The sequence below is a fragment of the Strongylocentrotus purpuratus genome, unplaced genomic scaffold (genome assembly GCF_000002235.5).
Source record: "Strongylocentrotus purpuratus isolate Spur 01 unplaced genomic scaffold, Spur_5.0 spur5_scaffold_16, whole genome shotgun sequence".
In the NCBI taxonomy this organism is placed as follows: domain Eukaryota; kingdom Metazoa; phylum Echinodermata; class Echinoidea; order Camarodonta; family Strongylocentrotidae; genus Strongylocentrotus; species Strongylocentrotus purpuratus.
Window position 1 is genome coordinate 5911631 of NW_022145601.1, and position 22468 is coordinate 5934098.

The 22468-nt window shown below is 37.2% G+C and overlaps 1 protein-coding gene across 2 annotated transcripts in view; it reads left to right on the forward strand.

The window, feature by feature from the left end:
• The window catches only part of LOC580975 (neprilysin-4), a 55437-nt gene that overhangs the window by 9730 nt on the left and 23239 nt on the right, over positions 1-22468 (forward strand). The window contains exon 2 of one of the 2 annotated variants that reach the window (XM_030986613.1): positions 12335-12597. In XM_030986613.1, the coding sequence (XP_030842473.1) occupies positions 12335-12597 (263 nt within the window). Of the gene's footprint in view, positions 1-12334; positions 12598-20439; positions 20543-22468 lie in introns of those variants that run through there. The other variant, XM_030986614.1, reaches the window with a different exon arrangement.

Sequence of the window (22468 nt, forward strand, 5' to 3'; positions counted from 1 at the left end):
AAAAACTGTGGTGAATATAAAAAACCGCCAGGAGGCAAAACGTGACGAATGTGTTTTGTGGGTTCGACAAACATTGCCAAATAAGATGATATGAGAAAGAGTTTTTTTTCCTTCGAAATGTCTTAGCGTGCTGAGAGCTTTATCTGCCTGTCTAGATACGTAGATCTATATCATTTTATTTTGTATTCGTCCTTTCCCCCTCTCGACATGCTTAAAGAATGTATTGCTCTCTGGGACCTCAACATAATTTCGTTTGTTTTTGTACTATTGAAAACTCACGGATTCTACTCTTTGTTCTCTTGTTTTTGTTGTTTATTGCATTTTCAGAAATAGGACGTGTTTTTCATTCTACATATTTTCCTGTCCTGCTTTTGTAATAATATGCGGGCCTTGTCTTATGGGATTTTCAGGTCCAGACTGCCTATATAAATTCATACGTGCAGAATGTATAGCAACTTGCTTGTAACCAACAAACGTTTCCATAGTTACTATTTAATTTGACAGTTTATTGCACAGTCACGCACGAACTACAGAAATTGTCATTGTCCCCGTTTGCTTCCGAGGTAGAAAATCATACAAAACTCGCGAATTAAAATTCGATCGCGTCTAGATTTGATTTTTCATGAGAAAAAAATGGGGAAGCATGCTTTTCACACTCATTATTATGATCACGCACCCGGCATTGGTCACGTGATCACATTAATTGGATTTTATGTAACCTCCCTTGAACTCAATTCCACGGTCAACGTGATACAAATTTCCGGAAGAAAACTAATTGATTTATATCTCATGCCTTAAACCATTGAAGGGAGTCTGTTCAACGATGCGGACGTACTTATCTATACAATGACTACCGAAGATGATATGAACAACTGAAATATAAATAAACATTTTTTTAAAATAAATAAAACAAACCATCAAAACAGGGATAGAATTTAAAGACAGCCAGACAAATGTGCACTTTAAAGGAAACTAAAGTCTTGACAATGATTGTCAATCGCTTTTCTTTATCGGTAATTACGTTCGAATTAAATGGACATTGTAACAAATACAATGTAACATTAGGTTTGTGAATGTGTTGAGGTCGCAGTCACATTACTGTCGCTGTTTAAATTCTACAGATTCTAAAATTAATTCCTAATAAAATATACATAGCGATAGCAAGGAAAATGCATAAGGTATATATCAATCAGAAATTATTTGAGGTATTTGTTAAATGCTTCTTTTTCAAATTTACAATAGTCTCGCCTGTCCCTCCCATCCCCCTCTCCAGCATGTCATGTATTTCTAACTTTAACATTGATTTCGCTAGCCTCCAGATTTCGCCATGTTTGTAATACATACCCTGTTTTGTATCCTACAGTCTAATAAAGATAAATCTAAACTGAAGTTTTATATTCAAGGCAACAATGAGTGCAGATTACATGTAGATGTGGTTGTATTTGCGTCTGCATGCGCTATTTTGTACATGATAACAATTCTGAAGTCTGTACATAAAATGCATTTTCAATATTTGAAAATTCCTTGTCAAATTGCATTAAGTTTAACAAAGTGTTATTAAGAGCCTTGAAGCCTGTTGGAAGAATCAGTTGAATTTTTGTATGATATCGAATTGAAGGTTCGACGTTTAAAGCTATGTCCTTGATGATAAAATCTCATCTCTTTTCTACACGCCCTTGATAAAACGGCAATATAAAATATACTATACATGTATCAGTTGGCCTAGACAACTACAGGAAATAGTGGCTAAGATAAATGGATCTTTCGTAGGGGTGTTATAATTACGAAGTGCATCGTTCATGCCTGCAGCGAAATTCCATTTGCGACATACTTCCACTATTCGAAATCATATCAAATTGCTACTAATGGAAACTTAATGAAAAGATATCACACGAGGCCATTATTTTGATTGCGATAATTTCTTTCCCCGCCGCAACTCTGCAATCTACGGCCTACAGAGATTTATCCTCAACACAACCCTCTACACAACGTGAACACGTATACGGTTTGAAATAATTGATTTTATTTCGGAATGATTTTTGTCTGGCAAAATAAACACAGAGAAGCACTTTTATAATCCGTAAAATGAATCTCAGTATCTCGTAATAATATTTTGAATTAATAAACGTTGACGAGTTTTAAGGGCATGTTTATAAAGAAGGATTTCCGTAATAGATAGCGGCTTTTTTAGATTGTCAGCTGGACTTGTGGAAGAGTTTCATTGCTCGCAACAGAAGATATGAAAATATTATAAATCAGTAAAAGAGAGAAAAATCAGTAAGACTAAGAGTGAAGGAGAGAAATGAAGGCCTCTACCCCATATAAAAGAAAGAGGATATAACGACTTACAATGAGGCCTATATAGACCGGAGGTGGGAGGAGGAGAGAGAGAGAGAGAGAGAGAAAAAAAACGAGAAAGAAAGAGAGAGAGAGAGAGAAATAGAGAGAGAGAGAGAGAGAGAGAGAGAGAAATAGAGAGAGAGAGAGAGAGAGAGAGAGAGAGGGGGGGGTGAAAGGGGGCGGGGACATTGACATATTAGTACAATGAGATTAAAAAAAAAGAGAAGCGAAAATGACAAAACTAATGAGAAAGAAATAAAAAACGAGAATAAGAAAGTAGACAGGAGAAGTGAAAACTAAACAAGATCGAGTTCAACCAAAACTGTAGATACGAAATCACAAAAGGACGAGAAGAATGCAAATATTAAGATATCACGCTCTTCCTCTTGACAAAGTTGTAAATCAGAAATTTAGAATGACTGATTTACACCCAACACTTGACCTGCGCCGAAAACGGGGTGATCCTTTCATACTATTCACGATGGAAGTTACAGTAACCCTTCGCTGTTAAGAATGATGGATAGAAGTTGATCTCAAGAGTGAGCTGCTCAAACATGATTCGAGCCACGACATAGAAAACAAACTCATCTTTTCTTTCAATCAAAACGTTGTTTTGATACACATACCGATTTTTTTTTCCTCGATGAAAAGATATTAATATTCTGAAGATATATGTATTGGCATTCCTTGAAACTTTTTTTATGACAGTTATTGTAAAATATTTTACGAAGCATGAGACTGAGTACTCAACATATCAGTCTTTCATTAAGATTACATTTGATATTTACATTAAAAAAAGTTTACAATTTAACAATAACGCATCATCCACAAATAAGTTGAAGTACTTTGGAATGTTGAATATTAATTTCCTTGTAACAACAAAGGAGAGACGAATTGAAGCAGTAGCATGATACCTTAAGGAGCACGTGGTTCTACCAAAAAACTTAGTAATTTAAAGGAACGGTTATTTTATCGAGGTAGAAATGGTCCGACGGTTGTTTGCATCATGGGACGGCCGATATTAGAGGACAATCGATGTCCCCTGTTAACGAGAAAAATTCGTAATCAATGAAAACGCGTGACCTTCGACCCTTACTGCTGTTTATTAGTAGCTTGTCTGATCTAACTTATATTCAATAATATCGTTCGTCTAAGATAATAACAGATGTCGTTGAATACGGAATTTGTGCAGTTAAAGGAGGACATCTGTAGTCCTCAAAAGTCGTCTGTCTTCCTGATTGTTTGTTTGTCCGGTTTTCCTGTTGAAGCAAACATCATATTAAAACTCAAGACTTAAATAATAGCTCGTATGTACCATCCTTTGAAACGAAACATTTCTGAAGAGTTACATAGGACACCACACCACGACACCCACACTCTCACCCACGCGCTTACACACACACGCACACATTCTAGTGGAATAACCACAAATCAGTATAGTTACTACGGGAATTACATGTATACTACAGAGCTCCGATAATCCGTTCCAAAGTATTATACAATACATTTATGCATATGTTATAGGCCTATCCAATGTCAAAACTTTTAATCTATGGTCATATAATACTCAAAACACGGCGACCCTTATAGGATTAGATACCTGTACACGTGTGTGGACGTGCTTCATTTCATTAAAGCGGATATATTACCAAATTCTTGCTCGATGTGTATACTGGAGGCGTTAATGTGTTTGCTTTTCTCTTAGAAAGGTCTAAGAGGCAGCTGGATCAACTGTATCCAGCCCCTCAGTAAAGATTTATGAACAGTATACCTGCCAGAGTGATTCAGCAAAATCGATTGTCTTCCGTGCCTCGGACTCAGGCGTTGCCAATTGCCAGCCCCCATTTGTATATTCGAGGGGGTGGCGGTTAGGCTAATCATCATCAAGGCCATTTTGCTGGAGTGTCTCCTTTCTTGGTCTTTTTCTTTTAAATAAGTGAAAATCTTTTGATCTAGATTGCGATGAAGTATACATTTATTCATGATTAGAAAGTGTCAAAACCAGTAGGCCTATATTTCTGTGGCACTTTGTCATCAATTAATAAATAATTGTGATAAAATGAAAATGAAAATGTAACCTTCGTATTGGCAACAAGGTGTGGAATTCATGATCAACATTTTCCATTGGAATCGCCATTTGATGAAAATAGTGATGTCGGAAGAATACAGCTTGTGAGATACCCACTGACCTGTATTTTAGTTACAATGTAGGGCACTCACACTTGAAATGCATTTTAACTGTTTCTTAATTAAACACCTTTTGGTAATGCTTTCAAATGAACGGATGTTCTCTCATATTAACTTATGGTGACAACCTAATTGGTTCAGCTGTTTCACACAGTTGAGCAGTTTCTTTTATTGAACATGCATTTAAGTTGTTGCTTGATCAGACAAAGCTCAGCCCATGATTCAAAAGAGTGACAAAGACGTACATAGAATTTCTCAAGGAAATCACCTGTTTGAGATGCCGCAGTAAAAAGATGACGGTTGTCTGCATCGATGCCTCTAGGTGTATACCTGTATACCCAGTCATTATGCAACTAACTATTCCTTTTAATATGAAGGTCACACTGGTCAAAGGATTGACATCACAATTTTCATCAGAGTGGCGTCTCCCTATCGTGGCTAGCAAGGAAACTGCCAGCTTTGAAGAGATCGGTTTCCTTGCTCAGTAATCAAATAAGAGTAATTACCAGACACTTTTTAAAAAAAGTTATCAGTTAAAGATGGTTAGGTTTCACTTTCCTTCACCGTTCAAGTGGGACTTTTATAGTGGCATTTTTCATAAATTTTTAGCAGAAGGGTGTTTTTAGATGTATGTATATTAGCTACAATCGAACACACTTGAACAGTACAGTTAGACTAGAGACAGTGGGACACATACAGGATATGGACTTTTAGATTTGCGTGGACTGCTACATGTGACGTCCTTTCCCTTCAAAGGACGTCACACGTAGCAGTCCACTATGTCGACTTGCAAATCTAAAAGTCCCTAATAACACAAAGAGGATGATAAATTGCATATGCTTCCGATAGGTTTTAACATGGTTTTCGTTGTGTACGTTGTTCTAATTCACCAACAATTAACGAATTATACAGAACAACGCATTTAATGAGTAAAGGCATAATTAAAACACTTTATTCTAACATGCGGATCTACAGACGGGTATCATTAATTTGTTTGCCCTCATCAGTTTTCCACCTTCATGTACTATAGGAACGTGTTTCAGCATTGAATCCCAGACCCTCCCTCTAAACACTCGTCATCGTCAATGTTTCCCCGCCATCGATCCCCTTGCCGAACATCGCCAGTTCTTTTCGCCGGTGACCGAGGTTGTGACACATCCAAGAGGGAATTTGGCTCATTTCAACAGATATCCACTCTCTTCACGTTCACTGGACCGCTAAGCATCGAGTGTTTGTCGAAAACTTCAGACTCACTTTGGCGTGTAGAGTCAACACAACGACCAAATTGAAGTAACCGATTTATTTTGGGAGAACCTTAAAATGCAACACCTGTTATAATGATAGCTTCTGAGATGCTATCCAGTCTTAATGCAATAAAAAAAGAAGAATATGCAATGTCATATCATTATTTCTTGTGTGACAAGACTGCTTGTATATATACATGTATATAAAGAAAACCCGCAATTCAGATCACGGTTAAGTCAAAGTCTACATCATAGACATTGTGATGTTCAGGAGGAAATATAAGAGATATTATATCCTTAACTACATAATGATAATGCCATTATAGGAGCGCCCAGAGAACACCTTTCCTAGACTTTATAATCAGTTCCATTTATTCTAGTCATAATCACAAATCGAATTAAATCCAAATAATTTACTTGAAACAATGACGTGGATAAAAGTAGTGTTAATGAAATAAATTAAAATGATATTCTGTACAAGGCTGTCGGATTCATAAGTTGATCCTACTGATGTAATGCGTTGATATCTATCATTCCGTTGTCTTTTCTCTGTTGATTTTTTCCTTTGTTAAGGGAACCCGCAATGATAGTAGTAATAACCGTGAATGGACTATGAAATATCTTTTCGTCGAGAGCAGACGCGAGCATTTCACGAATTCTCGTCCCTGGGACCGAGCAGCTGTCTATAAATACTACAGAGGATCGTGTAGATGCAACTGATATACGCCATGGGGATCACGGTGGATCGATATCACTTTAGGACGGCTATACGCCTCTTCCATATGAAGATGACGATCATATTATGTCATTCTATTTCTTTGTTTCTTCTCTCTCCCTTTGTGACGTCTATGCCATTGACTGTCGTTAAGTCGTGTATTTCCATCCTCCTCCCATATTTTTAAAGGTGAAGGGCAATTATTTTGTCTTTACGTTATGGCTTTTCGTCTAATGTACGTGATCCCGTTGTGACTTGTAGTATGATCCTACTGCTAAATGCGAATGTCAATTTGATTTACTTTCACCTTCTGTCAGTACTTGTTCATTTATTCGGGGAAATAAAGGGAAACAAAAACCCTGAACATATTTTATTATTTTACCTTTCAAAAAAAAAAATCATTATATACACACCTACATGCACTTTTGTATCTGGCTTCTGGTTTTGGTTTCTGGTTTTTGGCGGAATCATCAGCTTCGTATTACGGTCATGTGATTCCCGTTCTAGACCAACCATCTAACACCAATTGCGCTCATTCTTGCATTTTGCACTCGTAGTAAAACCAAATTAACACTATTGCAGATACAATGATGACGGTAATAATAGTAGCAAGGCTCATTAAAATATTTCCACCTGTATTCTGATGTGTTTACAATTCCAATAAATCTAGACGTAGCCATGTGAGAATATTTTCTTATATGGTGGGGGTGGGGGTGGGGGTTGGAGGCTGTGGATATTATGTAGGGCGAGGAAGAAGTCTAAGCACCGGTGCTCTGAAGGGGAGCCACACAGTACGGTATGTGTTAATGTTGAACCCATTTCTTCCAATGGGAATTTGTAATATTGAACTATCCTGTCTGAGTGTGTGTAAAGTGGATTGCATAGTAGAAGAGACGGAGGGATAGGTTGGGGCTTCTCTATCTCTCTGCTCCACGTTGACACCTTGTACGTCCTCTCACCCGAGAGTCGTGATCTCTACCAGGTGCATGTCTGAGTGAAGTGGCATCTCTTCCCAAGTGGTATCCACGCTAGTAGAATTATCTGGTAATAGTATATCGATCTGTTTTCCCCCTGATGTGACATTACCACGAAATGACTGTCTCTTGGGGGAAAACTTCAGTTATAGCTACAAATTGATATTGTGATCGAGGATGTTAAGGCCAGGATGCTGGTGTTAGCAGTGTCTCTTCCTCTCATCCTTTTATCTCACCCTCTATGATTTCTCTTTCTCTCTCTCTCTATCTCTCCACCTCTCTCTTCCTCCTCCTCTCTCTCTCTCTAAATATCTCCTTGTCCTTCTTCAAGTAGTATATTTCTATGAAATTTAATTTCGCTTTTATTCTTCCCTCGCGCTTAGAGACGGTATTCCGTATTAAACGTTATTATATATAATCGAGAATCATTTTTATAATGTATATGAAGGAACTTTATTTCAATCAGAAGGATTAGCAGACAATTTGTGAACTGAAAGAAAATATATATTACTCTGAATTGAACTTCAATTGGTTCGATGATGATTTATAATGGTAATATTGATAATAATACACAATCTAGCTTTATGTAGAGCTTAATTTAAAGTACCCTCTCTGATCGCTTAACTGGCATTATCATTACATATCTCTTGCAAAACGTTGCTTTAAATCACCGGCCCCTAACCCTTAAGTGAGCGCGTTCGTCCTTGTAGTGCACGACAACCACTTAATATTCCCCCGTTGAATGTCCATCCTCATTACCCCTTACTTTATTCATCTTTGCTCGAATGCTGATTTCAATTAATAGAATAATTAGATTAGGAGATTACTGTGCCAGGCAAACGTCTGGTACACGTTAATTGGTTCTTTCTGATCCCCCGACATTACAAGGGGCTGTCCTTTTTCTTCACCTTAGTTTAACTCTTTTCTTTTTTTCCTTCAAATGCGCATTTCGTGTCTCTGTGTAATTTGTGTTTCTCAGCCTGACACCCTTTCTCTGAGCTTTTTGTCTCTCCAACGATGGGACCAGGCGCGGATCCACGGAGGGGTGGGGGGGGGGCTGACCCCCATAAAAGATTTAAAAAAAGACAGACTCCCACCCCTGGGCCAAAAAAAGATGGTTACCACAAATTTACCTTTTTCTTTTGCTCAAGAGGAATGTGTTAAGCTTTTTTTTTTGTTGGATTTAGTGCTAACACTACCCCTCCACCCCACACTGAGGGAAAATAACGGTCTGCGTGATATTCAAATTTCCGGGGCTCACTGCCCCCCCCCCGCCCTTCGCGTCCCCCAACCTTTGAAATGGACCCTCATGGCGTATGTATCGCACATTTTCCGAAAAATGTCGAAACTTGTAGACCTGAAAAGGTATTTTTTTTGGCGTCACAAAAAAGAAATTGTCGACGACGCCTTATAATTAAGAAAAAGACACAATTTTGACGCCTTTTCTGGACGAGGGTGCGTAGCCAGTCATTTTTGGAGTGACCCTCCCCCCTCCCTGGGTGCTCACCACTCGGTTCGAAATATTCATTTTCTCTTTTGTTTACTGTGCACGAACTTACAATTTTTTTTGTCATCCGGTGATTATGTGTTTTTTAAAAATAAATTTGTAGATTGACCTAGTGGGGTAATCTGCAAATGTTGATGAATGCCATTGAAAACATATGGTTCATTATCGACTGGATGAATAAACTAGAACCTAGTATGCAGCCTTGTGGCAACCTTCATTTGAAATTGAATTTCACGAGATAATATATAAGCCATGCAATACATCTACGAAGTGAAGATATACCCATTCCAACATATACACTAATGAATGGCAGTCACAGGATACAGTCATCAATTAGCAGGTCCCCAATTAGCAGATAACCAGTCCAGACACACAACGTCTAGGTATGTAGTTTAGTGATCTTCAATAATATTACAATAAAAATACATGCCATGTTGCAGTTGTCACGGTTGTCACTGCATACACATATTACCTGTAGTTCAGACTACGGATGACAATCTGGTGAGACAGACGATGATCACTCCCTGCACCGATCTGTGTGATCGGGAGCGGAAACGATGAAGTGTATCGGGATACTTGTCTCGCCGCGGGCAAACATGAGGTCGCATGCCTCTGCACGAGGGTTCTAGACTTAACCGGTACGCGGGGAGGATGTAAGAAGATGCCGACCAATTGAAATGGAGTCTAGTGTTCAGGTGACACCTCGTGCCCTTCCACAGATGAAGATGAATTCTGGGAGGTGTTAATACTTGGGCAAAACTAGAGAGACTAAACTGGGACTGTCAAGGGACTTTCAAGCCTTGTATGCGCTTGATTTTCATGCTTTAGTTTGATTTTGCCTTCTGTTCACCTAGCGCGAGTACAGTTTAATTAGTTCCTCTATTACCATTTCCATTTGTATAGTTTTCCTTCTGTACGCTAATGTGTAGTCCAAGTCTTCGTCTAACGGAATTGTTGAATTTCTGTAGCAAACTCGAGATATGTAGAAAGTAATCATATTAATTGTCAGGGAAATACATCACTCCATCTAGTATTGAACATTTTTATGAGTATGCGTATGTGTGTATGTGTTTGTGTGGGAGCGTGTGGAATTCTACCTATTTTGTTATACTTCTAATTTGGTAATTTTCTCTTACAGTCCATTGTTAAAGAAAAAAGATTAAAGCTTTATAGGATTATAATTTATAGCTACAGATAGCATTAGGCTTCCTACAAATGAATCATTCATGAAACATAATTTTTATATTTCACAATTTAACTGCTGGATAAGCATATCCTTTGATAGTCGGTAATTGCTTTATTCATCATGATAATTGAATGAAAAAAAGTCAAGAAATAGTCAAGATTGGGAATGAAATCCTTGGATTTAGGTTAAACTCGTCACATCCTTAATTAATTTGAAGAGAACGACACTCTCGTCGCACTCGTGAAGGTTTCATGTATTTCAAGCGACAAGATCTTTTCCAGGAGTGCTATGATTTGCTATCTAATAGTTCCTACTACATAGGTATATTTATTTTGTTCACCGATGTCGAAGAAAAAATATGATGGAAGGATAGTTAACAAATATACCATGCACTGAGAAGCTCTAGTTGAAATTATGGATCGAGGTGGCAGGAATGGCACTATTTTCGGAGGGTATAGCACATTTTTCTTAACGGTAACATCATCGCAATGTTATGTTTGGTCACATGATGCTATGTTGACCAATCACTAAACAGGATTTCATTAATCAAAAGTTTAAGAGTTGTTATAAACCTATCAATCAAGTTGACATCTAGATTCCAATTAAACCGTTCCGATTTGACTTTAAATGAAAGATTACAAGGTATTCAACAATTTTCCAATAGGAAGTAAACTTTGAAAACTTGACTGAGATATTTTACAAAAAGATTACTTGTAATCATCGCATGGATTAATTTGAAATATGGTAAAATCCTTACAACGGCCTACTTTAAGATGCCCTCATTCACCTTCAACTCATCTGTTTTATGTCTATGACGGCGCTCTTTCTCTATTTCGAAGGGAACACCTGTCTGTGTTTCACACCCTTTCTGCCCTCCAGTGGAGCACATTATACTATTAACCTCCCCAAAAGACTACATTGAATGAATTACGGAGGGTGGAAGTGATTCGGGTGAAAAATAGAATCCGGGGCATTGTCACCCCAAGGTGTCGTATCCGCCTAAGTTGGTGAAATACTGAAAATGCTTGATCCCACGAGATTAATGTACCAAATAAGTGGGCAGGCATTTTTTGTAGGTTACGTATACGCACACGCACACGCACACGCACACACACCACAGTTTTCAACAAAGTAAGTGATTGCAAAGCGAAAAATGAGCAACTTTACGTAATTAAAAAAGAACAAACTTTAAGGTGATCGTATTAATAATAAAAATGGATCCCCGTCATAACCAGAATATTACATGGAGAAAAATGAAGATGACTTTATCTATTGATAAAACACTGAGGGAGTGCAATATAAATGATGTATTCAGTGAGAATAAAGTCAGATTAAGATAGATACGAGAAAAAAAGAAAAGAAAAAAGGAGAATAATTGATTCATATCTTATGAAGATACTGACCTATTTGCTGCATAAAACCCTTTTCCATGACTCTGGTATTCGTGGATTCTTCCGATGAAGATAGAATCGTAATATTAGCTATGTGAGTTAAATGAAAATGAAAGGGCATGGACTAAGATGTTATTTGATCCGAGCGCTATCAAAACGATTATTGATTACCAATACTACGTGGAATGTGAGAATGCTGCTCATTATAGCTATAATCATGGTATCTGAGACTCTTTTTTAATATTCCCATTCTTAAGAGGATATTACTTTGAATTAGAAAAGGTAAGAGTATTCTCCCCAGTACAGTCTTATCAATACCAATTTCATTTGAATCGCATGTGCGGGCGTAGCCCGGGAAAGAGGGTATGAGACCAAATCTTAAGAAAGAAATGTCCTTTCTTTTGGCAAACATAATGCTGTCAGCAAACTTGATTGGCGATTTAATCCGACATCTCTCATTAAAAATGATATTATATGAATGACTCTCCAAGTGTTTCCACCACCTATCTGGTACTTTATGGAAAGGCTTGAAATATCCGTCTGATGGGGGCCAGAGGGCATGAATCTATGTAGAAGGGCGGCACCAGTTAATATATATATATTACCCTTCTGGCACATTCTGGCTAGCTGCAGCAGTTTTGATGTATTCATTCGACACGTATTAATCGTCTCAATCAATTATTACTGACATCAAACGAGCTAGAGGTTTCGGCTTGCAATCATCAAAACATGCTTGGATTAAGAAAAATATCACCAATTACTCGCTCTACTTTCTCCCTATTCCCTACAGAGAAAACCTAACCGGGATACCCAGTCCCGATTCCGTGGCGGACTCGCCCTGTCTGCGGCCTAGTCTCAGCAACGGCCACTGCACCAGAGAAGCGACCACGTTCACTTTTCCTGCACAGGGGGACCAACGGGGAGTTCCAGAAGTGACGACGAGCCCATTATTTCAGAGAACACGGCTGGAGAAGAGACTGATCATCTTAGCGGTTATCTTGGCGGCATGTTCGGTCACAATGGTTTCAATCCTCTTCGTACAGTGGCATTCAAGTAAGTTCTTGATGGTTTTCATTTCAAGAATAGTTGGGGGGGGGGGGGGGACATGGCTTTTAAAAATCGAGTTGATTATCGATCATACGATTACATTGTAAAGGAAATTGTCTAGAAGCAATTGGTGCAGATTTTTGTGGACATCAACAAATGTGTGGATATGTAGGAATACAATGTACACTTATGAGGTTTTGGAATGATCAGCATTGAAAAAAATCGACCCAATCTTGCTATGAGTTTCGGATGCACTGCGAACAAAAAATAAACATATGGGACTACACACATATGTGGCATGGAAATTTAGTCTTTCCTGCTATTTTGGCCACATTTCGAAATTAGAGACAAAGTAACGTTCAATGATGAACACCTGTAAGTTAATGTATTCGCTCAAATATCCTAAAGAACCCAACGAACCTATCATTTCTGCAAACGCTGCACACGTTTACACACCAATTGAAGAAAGGGAAAACCCTGAAATTGCTCTAAAAAGTGGCCAATAAGATACTATTTAGTGCTCCAGTTCTTTGTAATGCATTTGGCTCCCTCGTCTTTTCCAAAATTGATTTCCTGAAGTGGTTGTACGTGATTTCTGTCTAGAAAGAGTGGCACTGAAAAGTAGGTGAATGTAACAGGCAAGGTGAAGGCGTGTACTTTCAGTGAATTATTTGGGAGGACGAAGGAAAATATAATTTGGTATAGCTACAAGGAAAACATGTTGACGTTCCTTGGATGTACAGTAGATAGCTGAAAGTAGTGTGGAACTGGACCATTTGATGATATTATTTGCTGTCCACAAATGAAAATCCTTAAATCTGGTAAATTCTTTATAGTGTTTATACGTGTTACCTTGATTTACAACGATTTTTAAAATTATAAGATATTTTGTATACACCACGTACATTATAACTTGTTTGTTCTTTTCAAGAAACATATTGTGTGATTGCATACTGTCCTCGCATGCACATATGAACAATTCATTCACCATTTTCAGATCATTAGCATCATCTCGTTTTCAGTTCATAAAATTTGATTTGATTCAAACCACATTTTTCCAACATTTTTTCAAAACGTAATTATCATCTTTGTTCAAGTATCACACGATCAGAGCATAACTTGTTTTTCGTATTGAAGGGATGGTAAGCGACATATAGAATACAAGACAATGATAACTTCCATGTAAAGTATATGTCGACATAGGATGCTAGATCCATTATCATAAATTAATAACCCAAAGTCCTCGAAATCTATCCCCTCTGGGTTCCATTCCCGTAACATCGTCTTGGATCGTACTTGACCTTTAAATGGGAATTCGGGTAATACGAATAATTATCTGCTGCATGATGCCAGATAATTAGATTAACTCATTAACACTTGCACATTGTTTTTTGTCTTCGGAGAAGGCTTTGCTTATTTTTTATTACGAGCTACAAACCCATCTTTGAATGTACTTTCCATGATTTCATTTTATTTGTAATTTAAGTAATGTTAATTCCATATATTGTTTTTTCTTGAAGTAATCTTGATTTGTGTACAGCGCTTTGAAACTTTTATGTCACAAGCGCTATATACATTTTTCGTATTATTAGTAATATTATTATCATTATTTATTCCTTAACGTACGAAACGAGTCTAGCATATGTTTCCTATTTGTCTTTTAGTATTTTAAAATTGATTAATACATTTTTTAAAAACAAGAAATAAATTAATCATGTTCACATTTAGGCCAAGACATTGGCATGTTCACACATATCAAAAGGCGACGCACAAGGCTATTGAAAATTATGTCGATTTTTGCGCTCATGTTCAAATCAGTCTAGACGGTGAAACGTCTCTTAAAATCCATATAAGATATATATATTAAGGCAGGCCTGTTATCTATTCATGTCACAATAAACGTGAGAGAATCGCCCACACATCACAACCATTCGTGCTCTTGAAACCATAATGAGAGACAAAGAGTTACATTTCTTTTTTGCTGTATAGAATCGGTTTCAAAGCTAAATCAATGCTAGAACAATAAATCATTCGATTATCTTACCAGATCATCTTATGGGTTTCCAATACTAAAGCAGTGACATAAAAGATAACTTGATGAACCATTTCTGAGTTTTCCTCGGGTTTATATCTTTGTTCTTCTAAATCTCCCCAGGGTAGAAGAGTGATCATACCGAACCCCGGGGTTGAGTATCCAGGGCAGTGGGTCGGTATAAAAAAGACTAATCTTCCCCCATAAATCCTGAAGACGAAACGAGATAGGAAATGCTAAGCTAGAATATAAACATTTCTCTTCGGAAGTCCCGAGCATAATCGTAGACATTTATTTTATTGCGGCACGCGATTTAGCGTGGCTAGAACCTGCAAGGCAAAACCTGACGAGCGAATAATGGCTGAAATAGCTGAAATACAGATTTACTACTTTGTACCGAGAAATGAATCATGATAAAACTCTCGCCGGCAAAGAATAATGGATGGAGTGATCAAACGTTAGCCTAGTTTATGACGTTTTATTTTCTCTTGTTTAAGAAATGAATCCTTTCGGTTAATCTCTTTGACAATTTGAAGGCTTTGTAATGTTTTGTATTTATTTGAACGTGTTAAAGAAATAATATAGTTTGTGAATAGTTCCACTTAGATATCTCTTTATAGAACTATTGTACAAGTAATGGTTCTTTTTACAGTCAATTAATGCGACAGAACATGTGCACGATAATTATGGGGAAAGTAGTACTATGGAAATGATTTTGTCTTTGACATATAGCTGCAGCACTACACAGATAGAATCATGATTGTCATGATTGTAGTGAAAATTGTAGTGTTGGCAGTAGTTATAGTAGTAGTAGTAGAAGAAGTAGAAGTAGTAGTAGTAGTAGAAGAAGTAGAAGTAGTAGTAGTAGTAGAAGAAGTAGAAGTAGCAGTAGAAGTAGTAGTAGTAGTAGTAGTAGTAGTAGTAGTACTAGTAGTAGTATAATTAGTATTATTATTATTAGTAGTAGTAGTAGTAGCAGTAGTAGAAGTAGTAGAAGTAGTAGAAGTAGGAGAAGTAGCGTTAGTACAAGGTGTTGCTGTGTAGTGGATACGTCATCGGACTGTGTATCACATGGTCCGCGGTTCGAGTCCTGTAGAGTGTAGATCAATGTCTTTTGGCAAGACATTAATTTACATTTTGGCATACTCCACCCAGGTGATGTCAATGAGTACCTGGCAGGAATACATTTCTTGAAATGCTAGAGCGCCATAATGGCACCCTTCATAACGCTGGGATAACAAATGTGGAGCGCCAGAAGTGTCAAGTCTGACAGACATGAGCGCCATATACAAGAACCCACGTTATTATCATTATATGTTCATTTTTTTTAGATCGACATCTAATTTACGGTGGCAGCGGTGGGATATGATTTGGAGATCTTCTTCGTTAGACACTAGGAAACTAATTGATGATATTGTAAACTTTTCTGAATGGCTGGTTATATACCAAACAATGTTATTTTGTATCGTGATGTTTACGAATAATGGAATAAGTGTACTTACAGAAAAAAATAACAACATGATGATTTGATTAAACGCAGATTTTGGATTATTGGTGTGTGATATTCGAAATTTACTACATCTTCAGAATAACGAGCCCTAATCCATATAATGAATTTTTTCGGTATCCCGAAACTTTTGAAGACAATCCCTAATACCGAGATTCAGAAATAGTGATTCAACGTTATCTATGTATAAACCAAACCTAAAGGAACCCTTTTAACGACAGACGCATTATTTTCTCGAGACGATGGTATACTTGCAGGTCAATTAGGACGCGTCATTTGAGAAAATCGGAATAATTGTGGGTGATTTGAGAGGGATTGACTCTCTAAACAGTGCGATTAGAGTGAGGTACGAGAGGAATGATTAGGGCAATATTTTCATAGACATGAGAATAAACAGATATTTTCTAGCGTTACAACACCGCGGGAGGCTGGTGCGTTTCATAGTAGCTTTTCAAAATGATTAATTCGGGGAGAATTGATATGTAACTGACGTCCCCACTGCTGAAAGGAATCGGAATTGAAATTTTTAAGAAGTTTCATATGAAAGAAAGAAAGGATACAGTCAAACTAGTTTTAGTGGCCACCTTTCTCTAAAGGCCAACTGTCTACAGTGGCCACTTGTACTGTTTCCATTCGAGTGGCCTTTATGTGCGCACTATTTCTACTACATGTGCATCTTCTTTTATAACGTCATCAATATATCAAAAGTATAAGTGCAGGACATTTTGTTGTTGTTATGCATTCGAACGACAACGTGGAAAGCGAAAATTCTACCCCAGTTCAAATTTTTGTACACGGGGATGATCGGAAAGGATTTGGTATTTACAGCTATTCTTCTTTAACGGTCCTTCAATAATACCACTTTGCGTTTAATGCGTATGAAAGGTTAAAGACGTTTGTAACTGCATGCGATTATGACTTCTATTAGCCAGTGGAAACGTATTCAGAACGAGCATCATTTGGAAGCATGAAACAATCCTCTTCAGATTCATATTGACTAATGGGTGCCACACAAAGTACTCTTCAAAAAAGATACCATGACATTTGAATGAACCCGTATCTGCTATAGATATTTCCTCTTGGCCTCCGTGAAACGGTCTTTCTTTCTAGGATATTATACCAATATTTTTATCATTATTATCCATCTATCATCTTGACCTTCATTTCTTGTTGATAGTGTGTCATTTGCTGTGCGCATTTTAAAGATTAACGATAGTCTAATATCCAGGATAGCCTCATGAGCGTTAATCCTGCGTTTTTTCTTCAGGCCATCATTTTTTATCATTATGTGATGAACCCATTTCATACGCATGCGCCGAGAGGGACAAACATGGGTAACATACCTTGTATAAGGATTGTAAGTACCGAACATGGATCGAAACCAGAACATCCCGCATTATAATAATAATAGTCACATTTGTATAGCGCTTACGTTTCTAAGTGCTTTACAATGTTATCATTATTACCCCGGAGATGGCCTTAAATTGCCAATCCACAAAGACAGTGCACATATTCCGCTCCCTGGGGAGTATTTCGGTAAGGCGAGTCTGACATGCGCACACATGCCAATCCAACCACATTAACGTTCGCATTCTGCCAGGTACCCATATAACACCTGCATGGATCGAGAGTGACATAAAGAACATTGGTGCCGCGGCGGGACTCGAACTGTGAACCATGCAATCCACAGTCCGACGGCGTATCCATGTGATTATAGTGGAGGATGAGAGGAATGATTAGGACAATATTCTCATAAACATGAGAATACGAGAGTCAAAAGCCTTTACCAATATCATGATTATAGAAAAAGGATCATATTCTACAGAATTCATCTCATTTTTATTCCTTTAGTTAACTTTTTTTTTTTAGGTGTGAATGAAATGAGGGCGTAAACGCATCCTCAATAATAAGTGCAAATAACCTTTCACAGCAAGTATTTTATCACATTGTTTACCAATTTAAAGTAGTACATTTGATATTTAGAGCGGTCACCCAAACTGCACCTGACCTTTAAGACGGAGAAGTTTAAGAGGCCACACTAGTGCTGATATAAGTATAATAAAATCCATAGAGACTTTAAAAGCCGAGATAATGTATCAATGGGCTTTCTATGATAACCATTGCGTAGCCGGGGATTTGCAAATCGCCATTAAGTCATATCATTCGATGATAGAGGCGCCAGGATAAGCGGAGGATAAGGTCATCAGAACCCTTGCTGTTTTCCTTCAAAATAAATCCCTGCAAGCCAAAAACTTCTGAATGCTGATACAAATGTATTATTGTTTTGATTGGGAAAGCATGTCTTGAGATTCATGTTATCCAGCGTGTCAGGTCTGATTTACAAATCGCTCTTCATAAAATCCGTGAAAGAAAACACAATCTGGCTCGTCGAGAAAACAATGAGTCATATTTTGTGTTTAAGTTTTAGTATAAACATAACGATAGCTCCATCTTCTACTTCGAGAGAGACATAAATACTAGAGCCACATGGGGCACTCAACCATTAACAAAATTGGTTAAATAGACATTATTTCTTATGAATCATGTCTCCGTAGAATAAATGCCTTAAAAGGGCTTGGGAAGTGTTTCACCCTGGCCTAAACCCCTGCAGTCGTTATTGCATTTCAAGGAATTATTCACTGGCTATTAACTACACCCGGGTTAAGAACGAGGACAGTGAATAGAAATACCTAAGAGCAAACCCACATGGCAAAGAAACAGATCATGCAATACCTTTAAATACATGAAACAGGAGTGGCGCCTCTGTACGTTCTTACTGCGGAGCGCCAGGAGTGTCAAATCTGACAGACATGAGCGCTATTACAAATTACGGAATACTGTGCATCGGCGATGGTGTCCAAAGAAGTATAGATTTAAAGAAGTCTTTCCAAGTTGTACTCCAACTTTAAATGTCAACTCATTTCGAAAGGTGGTGGTTTGTAGTGTCTTACAAGTGGTCCTCATCTTGTTCCAAGTTGCTGTATCTTTTACGGAGACAAATCACACTCTTTTAATGTCGTTACAACAGATGACTTGTTTAAACAGCTTTCGTTTTTTTTCAGCAAGAAGATGAGAATCCATGATGAAGGTAATGACTGTGTTTAATACACAAGTTAGTTCATCGACCAGGAGGAGATGGGATGGAGGGGGGGGGCATGGAGGGGGCGACACCCTATTAAAAACATATGTGGATAAAACTTTCAACTTTCTATGCAAGGGGAAGGGAATAGTCTGGTGGGGGAGGAGGGGAGGATATAGGGTATGAAACTCCATTCAAAGACTTTTTTGGGTAAAGTCCTCTAAAAAGAAAAGACCATTCTGAGTCATACATTACGAAGAATGAAAAACACGTATATGTATTAGTCTTTTTTGTGTTGTAATAAAATGAACAGTCGTCCATTGCACCACAGTGGCATTACCAATTCAGCTAATTGAAATTCCTAAGAATAATGTGATTACAAATTTAAGAATTTTTTGTCCGACACACATGTCTGATTTCGTTTAAACTTTAACCAGACTACATCACTGATTTTTTTTTTTTTGCTTTCTGTTATATCAGTCGCTTTTAAGATTTGGTTTCCCTTAAAGGGATCGTTTAACAATGTTAAATCTGAGATGCACGGCCCTACGTGGTATCAGTGTCTGTGATACGGTGTTATATTGAAGCCCTAAAAAAAAATTGCGCTTCAAAATGATCAAGAAGTGCCTCAAAAAAGTAAAAACCTTTGAGTGACCGGTTTTTACCATACTCGTTTTCCCCGAATAGACTGTTGTGTTATGAAAACCGTTTGGCAAACGCAAAATTTGATTTCGATTTTCAATCATAAATATCTTGATAATCTGACAAGCGATCGGCTTTTAATCATGGGGTTCCTAACTGACCTAAAGGTTTATAATTATCATTGCAGCATGAGCTAAATCAAGGATTTTTTAAAAGGATCTATTAAAAGACAAAGTTACCGGATCCCTTTAAAGGAATGCAAGGACAAGCAATCAGGATATCGCAACCTTGTATTCACCAACACTTGCTCGCCTGCTCGGTGAATTAATGTTATTCCATGATATGCATGACTATAGTGTTGCAAACGGCGAATGTAATTCCATAATACGTGGACCACTTTATACAATGCATTTCATTTACACATATTTTGTTGACAAATCATGAATCTTATATTCACTTCATGAACTTCATATCCACTATGTATTTTCCCCATTAACGCAGCTCTCATAATTAAATCACCAAACACTGTCATACATACCACTTCTAACACAGTTTCATATCTAGACACCAAACCAGTAGAAAATTTGATTTGATACAGAACGACCTACTTTACACATTTCAGCAGAACGCAGTGTAAATTCACACCATGTACGGTACGATGGAGGCTTCCTAGATAGCTTAAATATGACAGGTATGAGCTTTATATTTGCTTGATTAGTAATATGGGGAGTGTTTCACAAAGACTAAGATCGACTTGAAGTTGGACTTAACTATGGCAGGCCATTAATACCACTGATTGCCCACACCATTATGATGTTTAGATAATATTTTTTCTTCATTAATGAACTATCGAAAAATGTAAATCGATTTGTGACCATGATTTGTACGTCCCCTGAGAGACCAATGCCAGTGAATGGTGCTAGCAAACAGTGGCATGAACGGCCTACCATAGTTAAGTCCAACTTAAAGTCGATCTTAGTCTTTGTGAAACACTCCAATGGTTAGGGAAAAATATTCTTCGAAAAAACGAATGATTACAGATATTCTATTATGTGAATAATCAGCCCATACAACTTATTATATTTCAATTACATCCTTTCTTTAGTTATTTCAACCATTTGTGTGGGCCTGTAGAACCTAAACCAAATCCCGTATTCATAATCTGTTTTTAATGTGATGTTTCTCTTCAGTTTCTCTCTTACTATCTTTATTATGATGCTATCCAACTTTTTTCTCACTGTGTCTGTAAAGTTATGTAATATGTCAAAGGATTCTCGTTTGCAGAAAACCATTCTTTTAGATTTCAAGCTATTAAAGCAAAAAGAAAATAATACTGAACAAAGATTAAACTACAATCAATATCTTAGTGAGAATTTTACATGGGGATCTGATAAAATGTTGTAACGTTGTGAAAGCATTACATATGTTTTCCATAGACTAAAATAGATTACATGACATTTAAGAGAGATATCGTTTTTTCTGTTAATTTATAGTTGATTCAATCACCTTCAAGATAGAATATACTAGCAGCAATTAATTCTGCCTGCGCGTCAATTAACATGAAGAGTGGATGTTGAGAAGAACATTAAGACAATGAATAGGAGAAATATGAAGAATACGAAACAGTACACCGTAGGTATCTCTAGAGATATTATAGAGTTTAAAAGTGAACGATATACAAAGGCAATGACCGATTATCCTTCTCGAGGGCTTTATAACATACATCTAATACAAGGGATTCAGCAAATCATTCTCAAATGCGCACAACAGAAAACAAGATTAGGAATTGCCGAACTAAACGTTAAGTGCGACAGTATAAAATCTGACCAAACCCCAATACCTTGTTTGTGTGAATGAACCCTTAAGTGCGCCTTGAGACAAGAGTGCTTGGTAAACGTGTGGGCGAATCATTTTGAGTAGAACTAAAAACGTTTTACGGGTATAAACTTCACCTGATTATCTAACGATGGGGGAGGATTGAAAATTTCCCCAAAGGGATGTTTGTTGTTCTTGTAAGGACTCTGCAGATCCTTCGTAGAACCGTGATTTAAAATGAATGGCGACAGTTTCAATAAGCGACAAATCTGCCTGGTAACAATTTGCCAAATTCCTTCCTACGCACATAATCAAATTGATTGAGATATCCAAGCACTGTTTACACTGGAAGAAAGATAAACTGGGCCCGTGTATCAGAATGTACAATGCATGTAAAACGTAGGGAAATGATCAGCAGTAGATGCTACATGTATGTGTATGTACCAACAAATGAAACAGTTGGAAATATGTTTGGGATTTAAAGAGCCATATTTCATCTCTAATTTAATCTGGAATTTGTCGACTGAATTGATTGTTTACTTCATGATTTGAAATAAAATGGCGGAGGTTGAGGAAGGTATGTGCATCGGCAGGGGCGGTTTTAGAATAGTGATTTATATGTTTATCTAAATATCATTTATTTATTTATTTACATATCTAATTTTTATATATTGATTTATTATTTTAATAATTATTATATAAATATTATAAAATATAATATATATATATATAATATAATATATATAATATATATAATATATATAATATTATAAAATATAAATATACTTCTAGGGGGGGGGGG